At 35.3% G+C, this 13777-nt stretch overlaps 1 protein-coding gene across 4 annotated transcripts in view; it reads left to right on the top strand.

Moving 5' to 3' along the window:
• The window catches only part of LOC146469769 (phospholipid-transporting ATPase IF-like), a 60788-nt gene that overhangs the window by 1745 nt on the left and 45266 nt on the right, over positions 1-13777 (top strand). For all 4 annotated transcript variants that reach the window (XM_085122920.1, XM_085122922.1, XM_085122923.1 and 1 more), the window contains exons 2-9: positions 3258-3392; positions 4983-5072; positions 6042-6122; positions 6949-7056; positions 7596-7724; positions 10823-10926; positions 11522-11575; positions 12577-12641. In XM_085122920.1, the coding sequence (XP_084979046.1) occupies positions 3258-3392; positions 4983-5072; positions 6042-6122; positions 6949-7056; positions 7596-7724; positions 10823-10926; positions 11522-11575; positions 12577-12641 (766 nt within the window). The remainder of the gene's footprint in view (positions 1-3257; positions 3393-4982; positions 5073-6041; positions 6123-6948; positions 7057-7595; positions 7725-10822; positions 10927-11521; positions 11576-12576; positions 12642-13777) is intronic.

The raw sequence follows: 13777 nt of genomic DNA, 5'->3' as shown, positions 1-13777 counted from the left end.
TTAGCTTCTACTGATGTTTTGCTTCCATGGACGAAGAGACCTATTTGTAGTGTAGGGGCATACGCTTCATGTAAGGGGACCCTATACAATGTGCAGTTCCAGAAAATATCCATACTCCCTCCACAGAAGGTTTTTTGTTTTGCACCCCCTACTCTCCCTCCCCCTTTACCAGGAAATTCCAGTTTAGCACCATACAGTTTGCTTCTATAATTTTGGCTTTTAAGAGCCCCCTCCTCCTACTTGTAGGAATTTCCGGTGACCACCCTTGGGGTGTGTATGGATTTTATCTGGAACTGCACAATGTAGTTTCCCTTCCATAGAACTCTGCATGTTATCTACAGTACATCTGTACATCTAGGGATAACCCTGAGAATACTGGACTAGTATCCCATCCAGTGGGGGAGGACAGAGTAGCAATACTCCTGATTGCACCATCAGCAATATCACAGATTTTTTCGAAAGTTGAGGGTAAGGGTTTAGATTTCTGAAAAATAAATAACATTATATTCATTTGTTACCTTATTTCTGCACAGTTCTAAGCTAGAACCTTTTACTGTACAGTGTAGATTTTTTCAAGTCCTTCCCATTAATTTTGTCTTAGAAAATAGTTTTACGTTGTTCTTCCTTGAAGAAATTTATTACTTATGTCTTGATTTTTTCTTCTTGGCCCAAGAGAAATGACTTTGTTTATTTCTTGTTGTTCCAAGGGCACTTTGTGAAAATACATGTACACTGTACTGTTCACGTAGTTTTTACAGTTTTGACAGTAACACAAATGCAGGACTACCTAACTTGACAGTTTTTGTGCAGTTTCACTATAATATTATTATAATAGAATGTACAGTACATGTACATGTGTTGTAGGTTAAAATGAATCCAGGTTAAAATGATTTCAACCTAGATTGATTTATATTTTCTTTTGTTAAGGTTGGGTAATTTACATCTGAAACAAAGGAAAATACAAATCAACCTAGGTTTAAATCATTTTAACCTGGGATTCATTTCAACCTACAACACATGTACTAATAATGTGTTTATGCAGGTAATATTTAATATTGACATGACTTCAAATCCACTGAAACCCTTAAAAATAATAAATAAAGATTCAGAAAGGCTCGAATTAAGTAAATAAATAAATATGTGAACTTAATTACTGTTTATTCAAAAAAAATCTTTAAGTTATAATTTTGCATCATATGCTTTAATTAACCCCCCAAGAGAAACACTTATTAGCAAAACTATCTGGTTATGAACAGTTAATTGCTTACTTCCCTGTCTAGAGAAATGCCAATTTTTTCTAAATTAGAAACTGCATTGTACGCTGTGTGAACCAAGAGACCACACGTGATTAAAGGCACTTTCTTGGTGTGATATAGTATTTAATCATCAACAGAGAAGTGAAAAAGAAAAACATTTAAAATTTCACTATTCCTCTTAAAAAATGTATGCTGGGTATAATTTTATTATTATAATCATAAAACTCCAAGATACAGCTTAATTTGCATCTTAGTGTATTGGTTATATCATACATGTATAAGAAAATTAGTTCCAAAAATTGGAGGAAGACATGAGTTTAATAAAAATAGGTGTTCAATATGCGGATTTTTCCAAATGTTTTAGCCATGCAAATTTCATTAAATTATTTTACTAAATGTCGAGCACTTAATTGCATCTTGTGCCATATGGTACTATGGAGTGTTAAATGGTAATAAATATTTAAAGACTCCAGAAGCTTGTCTCATGGGGAACCTAATTTTAGTGTCTTTTATTCAAGCTGTGTTCCATATGGCTCAGTCTTTAATAAACATGTGCATGTACAGTGTACAAAGACACCATGTACAGTGTAGATTATAATTTATTTTGACCCCATATTTTAGTGCAATTGTACATGTATGAAACATATTTTGATCTCTAGCCATACAGTACACGCATAAATTACACATCTGTAAATACAGTATTACAAAGTGAAATACAAGGCACCTTTAACCCAATATTACCAGGGAACTTCAGAGCATACATGTAACCTTTATGTCTGCACAGAGCTAGCCTTTCGATTTGCTTTGGATTTGCTCAGATGAGGGGCTGCATGTACACAAGCGTTCAAAATGACTGTCAGCCCTCAAATGTCGTTTTGGTAGCCAAAATTAATTATGTAGTTATATCAACTCAATTCATAATACCAAATTTCCTCTTGAGGTCCCAGTTATGCAGCCCCACAGTTTCTTTACTGTGTAGAAACTAATCCTGTTTTCTATTATTTTGTACTTACTAGGAACAGGGCTCAAAATAATTTTCGGAGTCTCCGGACACGATGACCTGCCAATTCATTTTAGCATGGTCACGTACATCGTTTCTGGCCCGTCAAATTTATAAGATTAAAAAGTCGTTGCTTGGACCTTAAATATAGTACTTTAAAGCACTCATTAATGATAACAATAAAAATAAATGGCAGTGGCAAAATGAAAATATTAAGCTTATGTGTATTAATAGGTACACTGTCTGTAAGACTAACCCCGTAACTCGTTAAATATCATTATTGTACACATTAAATTTGTCCGGTGCCTCCAAATATAATGATTTCTGGTGTACGTATCACAATCACAAACAGTTTTTTTTTTAATGTTTTTCATTTTGTGTTATAATATTAAAATGTTTGTACATGTACATTCAGGTTCATGGATATTTATCATTGTATAACCTTTTATATGTTTATATTACCCACACAACAGATAAACACATAGATAAACTATTGGTTTTATAAAGTATAGTTCCTTTGCATTATTAATACTTCGATTATATTATTTATTTTATTCTGGGCTGAGGAATTACTTTATATGCATGGAGAGATGCAAAACTTGAAAATTAATTAACTAATAAAAGTGATTCAGAAGTCGATCTTTTTTAATTTTGTTACGGGAAGTGCATCAACCCCGATGTCTGTTTCAATGCGTGAATTGTAAACAACGGTTCTAGTTGCATTTCACCCAGGATTTCAGATCAAAGTTCTGCAATGACAGTGACTTGCTATAAACTGATAACAACTGAAACAACTGAACAGCATGGAAATTTAATTTATTTTATTTTCAATACGATCTAATGTGACCAGTCAACATGACCGGCATGACGAAAGGTTGACCGGTCAACTCCCCAATCAGTCCGGACATTGTCCATTGACCGGCCGTTATTTCAAGCCCTGAGGGAAGCTTGAATTTGTACAGTGAATTCATGTGTTGACATGATACTGTATTTTGTTACAGGGTCTCCTTCCAGGAAGAAGGCGTTATGAAGAGGAGTGGCGTACTGTTTACGTGTTAAACAAGTATCCCAGCGATGACCCAGACGTTGAACTGAAACAAAAAAGATATGCCAACAATGTGATTGTCACTGCAAAGGTACTTCTTTATAATAATTGTAAATGTAATCTTTGTGATTTTATGGTGATGTGGTGTAAGAGTCAGTGGAAGGATGTGGTGCAATGTATATAATAACATATTCATTATTGTTATATACCTAGACTTTCACTCGACAAAACAAGCACTGTGATTGGTTGATTCTTGGTCACGTGCCCCTGATGAAAAACAAAAATTAATGTACATCCTGCCCAGGAAACAATTCCGCAGTTGTTGCCCCTCTGTTGTTTGTTTGTTTTGCTGTAATTGTTGAAGGGAAAGACTAAATATATAACAAAGCACTTAATGTACATGACTTGTATGGTCCCTTGGGAAACTAGTTAGTTTTGTTTTCCCTGTTTTCCCTCAGGAAAACAAAACTAACTGTTTCCCTTGCGACCATACATTAAGTGTATAATATTGAGCCATCAAAGGAATATGGAGGCTTCATAAAGTTATTCCTCACTTGTAAGCATTCTAACTGTTGTCATTTCCTCAAAGTTCACTTGAGGTTAAAATGCATGAACAAGTGTTGAGTCTAAGGCTGAAAACTGGACCCCTAAAAGGTGCATCACCTATGAATTTTGCTGATTTGTTGATTACTGATTTTTTGAAGAAGTGGTCTGGTCACAAAGGATTCCTAGACAGCCTTCTTGGTAAAACCAAGTACAGCAGCTGTATTTTAATTGCTTTTTCTCTATTAAAAGGCTTGGAACCCCAGTGCATTGTTGCATGTGGTATTGATTGCGAGAACAAAATAATACATCCCGTTTCCTGACCACCATGTACACATGTACCACAACCTTGTGGAAAGGGTCTTCACTGTATTTAAGAAATAAATGGTGGACGGCAGCAAATATCTTGGGATACACTTCAAAATTGATATTCCACAAATCGCAAAGTATTTTGTCTTGGTATGTGCGCACTTAACTTTCGTCTTTGCTACATCTTTTCTGGGATCCAATCTATCTGACAGCCATTCATGTACATGTATTTGATCTCAGAAAAAAATGTAGTGAGGATAGAAAATTGAGTGTGTGTCACACACATGAAAATTAATCAAAACAAAACAGTTTGTGTTCAGGACAAAATATGCAAGAATTTGAGGTTGTTGTACATGTTGCATGTTTGCAGTGGCCTGTAAAAAACATCCATGGACAGGGCTATGTACATGTTTATCACATGCAACATTTCCAATTTTACATGCATTCTGTGTTGCTCACAATATCATAATTTATGGCACAATGTCCTGGCCTCAGCCCTAGCTTTATGCCCTGACACGGACATGTAAATTCTCCTGACTGTTATCCATAAATATTTAATACAGTGTACATATATGTATCAGGTTCTAGTTGGGAGAATCTGTTTGGACATCAAAGCATTTTGTCTTTGCTGATTGTTTGCTGTATTCACATGATCGATACATGGACAATTGTATGTTTGATGAAGTTCATGTAGTTCAATCAATATTATTAGGAGAAATATTATTAGTTGCTGATGTCGAGCACTGTTGGGGCTGCATGAAAGCTAATTAAATTTATTGTTCACTGGTTAATCTGACTTGTTGCTTTTTATTATAATTGTTTTTCACAGTACACTATATGGAATTTTATTCCAAAGAATTTGTTTGAGCAGTTTCGCCGAATTGCAAACTTTTATTTCCTCTGCATTGGGGTGATACAGGTGAGAGTCATCCATAGTATACTGTACATGTATGTAATTTATTTTTCTAAATTGCCTTTGGATGATAGGTCAGGGTTAGAAGTCCGTGGCCATCAGAAACCAGCTGGTTTGGCTTGCAACTACATGTACGTTGTACAGTGAAGAGTTCAGACAACTACAAGGTTTCCATTACGGACCTGTCATCAGGCAGATTGATCGTCTGTGAGCATGACTTTGCCTGGCTGATTTTAATGTCTTTACCCAGCTGCACAAGAGACTCGCAACTGTCTTTCTTTCTTTGTGCTTTCCTTGCATTTGTCTAGCCATCCTGTTCAATGCTTATTGACATCCCTTTTTGACAATGAGTTTAACTGGATTGCAGAGGTTTCTGTTGCTTACTAAGTACAATGGGCCAAGTACAGTTGTATGAAATCTCAACTTGCAAGGTTTTTTAACACACTAATCTGAAATGTTGTAAACAAAGGGTGTTTCTAATCAGTTGTTGTATTTTTTATGTCATTTGTTATTACTACTATTATTATTATTGTTATTATTATCATTATTATTATTATTATTATTACTATTATTATTATTGTTATTATTATTATTATTATTATTATTATTAATATCATCATCATTATTATTATTATTATTATTATTAATAACATCATCATCATCATTATTATTATTATTATTATTATTATTATTATTACACACTGCTGCATTTCTAAAGATGCTGTAGGCATCAATTCTTGGTCTCATTTTTTGTCGGAAAATGAAGTTAGAGTAATTCAGCAAAAGAATCCCAGAACAACATTCTGAGTCCATCTTAAAAACAAGTCCGCATGCCAAAAATTATTTGTACTTTGATTCTGAGAAATCATTTTTGCCCAATTGAAACTGAAACGGTAACCGTAATTACATGTATTATTATACACTTCACTTCATAATAACCAGTTGACTAACTGTAGTTTCATTGATCTGTTGCAGTTACTCATTGACAGTCCTGTTAGTCCAGTCACAAGCATTCTTCCATTGGTCTTCGTGATCACAGTCACTGCTATTAAACAGGTTTGTACATGTGTGCAGGGAATTTCCATGCCATGCATGGTGCCATGGTTGGGTTATAACAGAGATAAAACTCTCATGTCTATAAACATTTTTAGGCTTCTGAAGCATATCATAGAACTTTCTTGTTCTCCTAAATGTACAAAACTCCTACACTGTCATCTTCATAATCAACATACAGTACATGTTGATTTTAGTACATGTATATAGTACTGTCTCAAAATTACATACAGGTACCTGTATCTAACTCAAAGAAATGATGGACATCAAATAGGAGAATCCATCTTTAAATCATGCTAATTTTATTATCTTAAGTTTTTTTTTCTACGATGTTTTTGTTTTCTCTATAAAATTTAATTTAATTTTAAATTCATGAACCATTGTAATGCAATTTTATTAGTAATATTCATTGTAATTAGTAAAAAGAGTCAGTTATAATTCTAGCATAAAATATTATGTCACTACTCTGTATCTCAAATGTAAGGGTTTAAAGAACACTGAAGATCACGGAAGTTTCTGTCAAAGTTACTTTTCTTTGAGCCTCAAAAGTTTCATGTTTCTTTGTTCTTAAAGTACATGACTGTGAATGTACATCATTCAATAAAAATAAACACAATTTATAGTATTTCAATGCTAAATTATGCATTGAATCATGTTTTGTGCAAATCAAAAAAATTTCCATAGAAGCTCTAGCTGATCTTTGTATCATTTGTGGATTCGGGTGAGAAAACCCAAAAAATTGGTCATCATGGGAAATTGGCTCACTAAGAAATGCATATTTACACTGACTGTGTATAATATTATATTGAAATTCTTTAATTGTCCTAAGGGTTATGAAGACTGGCTTCGCCATAAAGCCGATAAAGAAGTCAATAACAGACCGACCAAGGTAGTAAGAGAAGGAAGGGTGCAAGATGTTCCATCGAAAAATGTTAAGGTACTGGTACACATGTATTATGAGATTTACATTAAAGGACGGTGCCTACTTTTGTTACTGTGCATATGTTCTGTGCATCTTGAGATACTCAGGTTTCCTACATGTATAGGGGGTGCCAACTAATAGAGGGATACATGTAGTTTTGCGCAGTTTAAAGCCATGCAGAGAAAGCAGAACTTAGCAAGTGCTCTTGGTATCCAAAAAGAAAATTAGGGGTAACCACGCTTTTTTCAGAGATAATAAAGCTTCAATTAAAAAAAAAACCAGCATACTTTGTATTTTACTGTTTTTTAGAATAATTGTTGCTTAATCATCTCTGAAAAATGCGTGGTTACCCCCAATTTTCTTTTTGGATTTCGATAGACCTTGCTGAGATCTGCTTTTCTGGTTGATTGGTCGCTAATAATAAACGGGTATAAAACCCTGAAGTGACTATACATGTAATAATAATTACAATTATATACAAATAAATTATAATATATATGTGACTGTACATGTATATAATCATAATAGTAAATTGTTATTATATATCTGTGTAGGTTGGTGATATTGTCCAGGTGTCTGAAGATGAGGAGATTCCCTGTGATCTTGTTGTCATCTCCTGTGAAGACCCAGAGGGAGTTTGCTATATAACAACTGCAAATCTAGATGGCGAAACTAATTTAAAGGTAAACAATTATTACCATGTTTTTGAAATTTAAATAGCGATTTCCTCCTATTAGATACAGGTACACACTCGGCAGTTACTTGCAGTTCAATTTCAGAGAATACAATGTACAATGTACACCTATACAAAATAATAAGCTGGACGAGTTTTTGGATGATCACTCGTCAATAGGATGGTTTTGTCCATCACGTGAGTGATCGACTTGCTACACTGTATATAAACAGCTGAAAGACATGATATTAGTAATTAAAATAAATGGCCATATAACTACAACTACCAACAGGTCTCAAAATGGTTGAAGAAACTTGTGTGTTAACTATGCATGGATTTCAGTTCATGGAAAAAAATTCAGGCAAATGATTTGAGACATGCAACTCTGCTCTGTATCTTTCAATAGAATTCAACTATTTTGTTTGTGATGTGTTAAAGTCCAAGAAAGTTCATTTATTGATCTTGGATTGACTTCTTGATAGTTGAGTTCAACCGGAAATAAATCAGTTGTGTTTACAGTGCAGAGCTGTCAGAATAATAACATTCTCAGAGTATAATTGCCACTCTAGTCCACTCTTTCGGAAATTGAAAATACAGTGCAGGCCAGAATTAAGCGAACCAAAACATACGCGTTATACGCGTCTGCTGCGGACGCGTATACGCGTCTAAAAATCTGCAGATGCGCGTCTAGTCAGACACATTAGTATGTATGAGCTAGCTCATTGTTTTCGTATTGTTGATCTTTCATTGTTCTTTTGAATCGCCTGGGAAAAGCCTTTCAGAAGGGTTTGACAACGTATGACTACACTTATCGACTTTCTTGTAGAACCGGCTCAGCGCAAGAACAACTCCATGTTGTTGAGCGCATGGAAGAATTACATGTAAAAAAAATTGCCGCGAGGTTTACTGTATTTTGCGAAACGAAACAAAACGATGAATAAAATCTGTAGAATAAAAATGAGAATTGAAGATATCAAGACTGCAACAGTCAGACCTCTGTGTGTGACAAGTAAAAGAGGAATAAAACGCGGGAAGTGCAGAATTTAAAGATCTGTACTTTGCGAAACGCGTGAGGAACCACTAAGAACGTCTGCGTGGGAGGCTATGCGTACGTAGACCGTGAAAGGATTTAACTCTATTCTATTTATTCCTTGCCGCAATGATGATTCGGGTAGTTCGAGGATTATACCGTATTTGTGGGTAAATCATATAGAATAAACAAATAAATTACGACCCGGAATAAAATCAGTCAATCCACCAAATGATTTTCAACAGACTTCGCTCCTCTCGCGCGCTTCGGTTCAGATTTGCTGACTTACCGTGAACTTTCCCTCATTCTACCTCAAGCATTTACTATCTCCAGCCGCAAAATGTAATCGTTCGGTTGACTTTAAAGATCCAAGGCAATTCCGTTGGTTATTAAGGCTTAGGGTAAAATAGGAAACTTCAATTTTGCAAAATTTCATTCGGGTCTAGTGTGAGCGATAAGATCGATTACCCGGAACAAACCTAAACGTACAACACTGAGAGTCTACTTAGTACCGCAACGCTTGATGCATTCCTATATTTACGTTCACTTGGATAAAGCCATAAAAGCAACTTTTGCAAAACTGAAAGCTTCTTCTAATGTTATAAAACACGGCTGATCTGAGAGAAACCGTCGTCTCGACGTAGAAAGAAATTGCTACGCTGATAACATCGGGAAGATTTCAGTCACGTGCTAGGCAACCAAATTCCTGCACATTTATCAAATTTCATTCGACAAGAACACGATGTACGGAGGTTCTTGGAAGGAAAACTGGATGCTTTTTTATTCAATCAACACGGGAACCACAGTGCCTTTCCAATTATAGCCAACTTGTGCCATTTTCACCCCTTCGATGAAACCTCGAAACGCTCTCTTTCGAGTCACAATGTGCGTGTAATTTTCAAAATAACTGTAGGCATAACTCGAAACACTCGCCTATTCCATTCACGAGCTCGCGCACAGAGCGCTTTGATTTCGAACAAGTAGTGTTCGACTAATTAGCTTAGATTTATCTTTTCTATAACATACGCTGGATATTCAATATCGGCTAGGAAATGTTTTTAAAGTCACCAGTATTTACGCAGATTTACGAAGCGGACAAGATTCGAAATAATATAGCTGTCGCTGATTGATTTCATAAAATGCTAATTTTGTGTTTGTTGTTAACCCGTTGAATTCTTTTGTTTTATTTGACAATACCACTCAAAGAGAACTTACGACGAAGAATAACAATGGAAAAAACGCGCACATTTAGACGCGTCTAAAAATACGCGCATGCGCGTTTTTGCTGCGTATAAAACGCGTCTGCGTAGTTCGCTTAATTCTGGCCTGCACTGTACTTAAAGTAATTGACTTATTATACTTGTATTGTGCTTTGTTTATGTATGACTATTACTCTAATAGATTGCCCTTAATTTTTAACGATTTTTTTAAGAGTATCAACAAAGTGCATCAATATCAAACAAGATTGGCATGTAAGATCTCATACTATCTGCCTAAAGCGAGGACCAACTATGGCAAATTTAACATTCGTTTTTTTGGAGCTAAAGTTTGGAATTCCATTGAAGAGTCATTAAAATTCAAGAGTCGTACCTGTTTCAAAGTCCTCTTAAAAGAATCGCTTATCTCCAACTACTGACTGGCTCATTGATGCACTTTATTTTTCAGTTTTTGTGTGTGCACTCCCCCTTGTTTATTGTTATTTTTGTGTGTGCGTGTGTGTGTGAATGGTAAATCGTGTCCTTAGTTCCATCTTAATGTAGGGTATTTGCAAATTTTTCCGCTCGGCCCAGCCACTTAGCTCGATTAGCTTGCTATTTCTAAGTGGCTGTGCCCTCTTCTTTAGTAATTTTTCTTTCTTGTTTTAATGTAAATCTGTATAATTTCTGGGCACAAATAAAGATTGTTGTTGTTGTTGTTGTTGAATGTACATTTTAAGACGTGGGCCCAGTTACACAGTCATATGACTGTTCTGTATGTTGTTTTTGGAAAGGAAGTCACTTATATGCATGTAATATTAAAAATGGCTGTACAGCTATTACATGTACAATGCAAATAGTGAAGAATGCTGTTTCTTGTAGGTTCGCAATGCGTTGCCTAATACAGCACCATTGCAAACAGCTCAGCAGTTATCTCAGTTGAAGGCATATGTAGAGTGCCAGCACCCTCAAGAGGATCTTTACAGGTATGTCCAGAGCAAGTAGTTAGAACTGCCTTACACAGTATAATAAACAGCACCACCGAAAAGTACCGCTTGGTACAGTACATGTAGCTTTGATTTGAATGGTCACACTTTGAATGGTCCACAGACTAAAACGTTTGAACCACCAGTGCACTGCATCATGAACAGCACCACAGAAAAGTATTGATCAGTGGCTTTCATTTGAATGGTCACACTTTAGGATTTTCATCCACAAACTAAAAAGTTAGAACCACCTTGTACTGCATTATATACAGTACCACAGGAAAGTATTGATCAAACTGACCTTGTTGAAAGTCACAGTGTGCTCTGTAGATAATAATGCTACAGCAAAGCTTTAATTTATATTAATTTGAATGGTTGTCAAATCTACAAATTCAAAAGGAAGCATACATGTACTGTACATATAACTCAGGTATTGATGGTGATAATTTGTAGAACACCAGCCCCCCCCCCCCCCTTTTTTTTGCAATCCAGTTTTTGTCTGCATGGCCAAGCAAGTTGGCTGTAATCAAGAGATACCATTAGTTGCTAAGACTGTTCTTTGTTTGTTTGGGGTTTTTTTTTATCCTGTTTCTAGTTTTACAGGGAGAATGATAGTAACACCTCCAAGAGGTGGTGAGTCAAGTGTGAGGTAAGTCCAGTTCATACATAGTGAACTTAGAAGAATTGTTTACTTGCCATCACACTTGCTAATGCCCTATAGACCAGTATGTTGTCAGGACAGAGTATCCCTATTGCTTCATATAGAATTAATATGTAAATTTATTGGAATAAGATTCATGCAAAATAATTAATTATTAATTATTTACAAAAGTCTAACCAAATTCAAATATAGTTTTGAAATGTTGCAAAATGTCAAGCTTGAAGAGAATTCAATATGTAAGTTTAGCATTAAACCCCATCTACTGTAGATCAGGAATGGTGGTTGGGGGAGGGGGGGGGAGTTTACCCAAAGTGACTTTGAATCTGAATAACTTTTTTAATACTCTTGCAGGTGCCATGAAATTTCAGGCCTTTTTCACAAATTTAAGATCTGGGAATAATTATTTTTTGATGGAGTTGTCTAGTGTTCATTAACTTTGATGTTGCCATGGCAACCATTTTTTTACGGGCCTTTTTTCTTTTTTTTCAGAAAATGGAAGATCCCTTTTTAAAATGAAGAAAAATTATTTTCTTACTATTACATGTATTTTTACAAAAGTAATGTTTTCAGCTAATATTAGCTCATTTAGTGGTTTTGATTACTTTTTGTTCAATTTTGGCACTTTTCCTGAAGATTTGGGGGAAACCCAGAAAAACAAGAACTGATGCAATACATATTGGCTGATGTTTTGACAAGATGAGCAGAAATTTCATCAGAGTCATACAGTATTGCCCTGCTGGTACAGCTGTAGATGAAGTCAGAGTGTTGCATAAAATTGTGACTTCAATGAAATTTCAGTCAATTTAATTATGCCATCTCAAACTATTTTAATTAGGACTACAATCACCCATTCAGCTCAGATGATTGAAAAATTGTAACTGTAATAAAATAATAATATTTGCTTATCTAGTTACATCTGTATGATGTGATCCCTGGGTTTGAATCATTTGCAAATGTTCTGTCAGTGAAATATCAATTGCTTCTTTTAGGGCATTAGGTCCACAGAACTTGCTGTTGAGAGGAGCACGGTTAAAAAATTCTTCCTACACTTTTGGTAGGTGAATTGTCGTGAATTTGTTTTTTTTTTTTTTATGTAGACCATTTTGAATTATTATTTTTTGACAAATTACATGTAAGCCTGACAGGTGTGACAAGTACATGTACCAATACATGTCGATTTTTTATTCAGACATTAGAACCACTGTATATACAGTTGAGTTTACAAGCAGTGCCACCAATCAATATATCAATAGAAAGTGCATCTTGAGTTCAATACTGTAGATTTCATCCACATTGTCAAAATTTTACAACCACCTTGTACAGTCATCATGAGCAAAACACTGGCAGGAAGAAAGTAAAGTTCAGCTTTCATTTCTGTGGTCATACTTTAGGATGAATCACCTTCAGTTGTGCAGCGCAATAAAAACAGCGCCACACGAAAGTACTTCACATAAGTTTTAGGATTTCATTTTCAGACTCATACCTTAGAGCCATCTTGTGCAGCATTACAAACAGTGCCACAAGATTTTTAAAGCTTTTGCTCAGTACTTAGCCCTTTTAATTATTGCTCAATGGTCTCACAAGATAGAACCATGTTGAACAGCATAACAACTACACAACAGTAAAGTACTGTACAGGGGAGATTTCATCAATCAATTTCTTGTGTTAATTGACTCAACAAAGTTAAAACAACCTTTTACAGCTTATGAGTATGAAACGGCACAGCAAGAAAGTACTGCTCTTTAGTGGTCACAGATTAGGATTCCATCCATAGCTTTGAAACCAAACATGCCACTCAATACTTAGCTGTTATTTGAACGGTCTAACTTCAGTGGGATTTGATTCACATTTGCAAAAGGTGGTTAGAACCACTTTTTACTGCCCACATTTTAACAAAAAGTACAGCGTTAAATACTCTTCAGTTTTTGAATGGTCAGACTTCAGGAGACCACACTTCGATGCACACAGCTCATTAAAGGGACAGTATCACGCTATTTTTAGTAACACATTGAAAATCGGAAAGACGCTATTCGGTTGATAGCGGCCAAGATATAATGACAAAATTCCATTAAAAGACTATCAGAATGCAAAGAAACTATCCACGTATATTTTCGCTGCCAGATGACCAAGATAGAGAGGGGTTCAAATTTCGCTGTTGTAACGCACTAAAAATCGCCGGTTGTACTATAT

The sequence above is a fragment of the Pavona decussata genome, unplaced genomic scaffold (assembly GCF_977016875.1).
Source record: "Pavona decussata unplaced genomic scaffold, jaPavDecu1.1 SCAFFOLD_119, whole genome shotgun sequence".
In the NCBI taxonomy this organism is placed as follows: Eukaryota; Metazoa; Cnidaria; class Anthozoa; order Scleractinia; family Agariciidae; genus Pavona; species Pavona decussata.
This window is presented reverse-complemented; position numbering and strand designations above follow the sequence as displayed.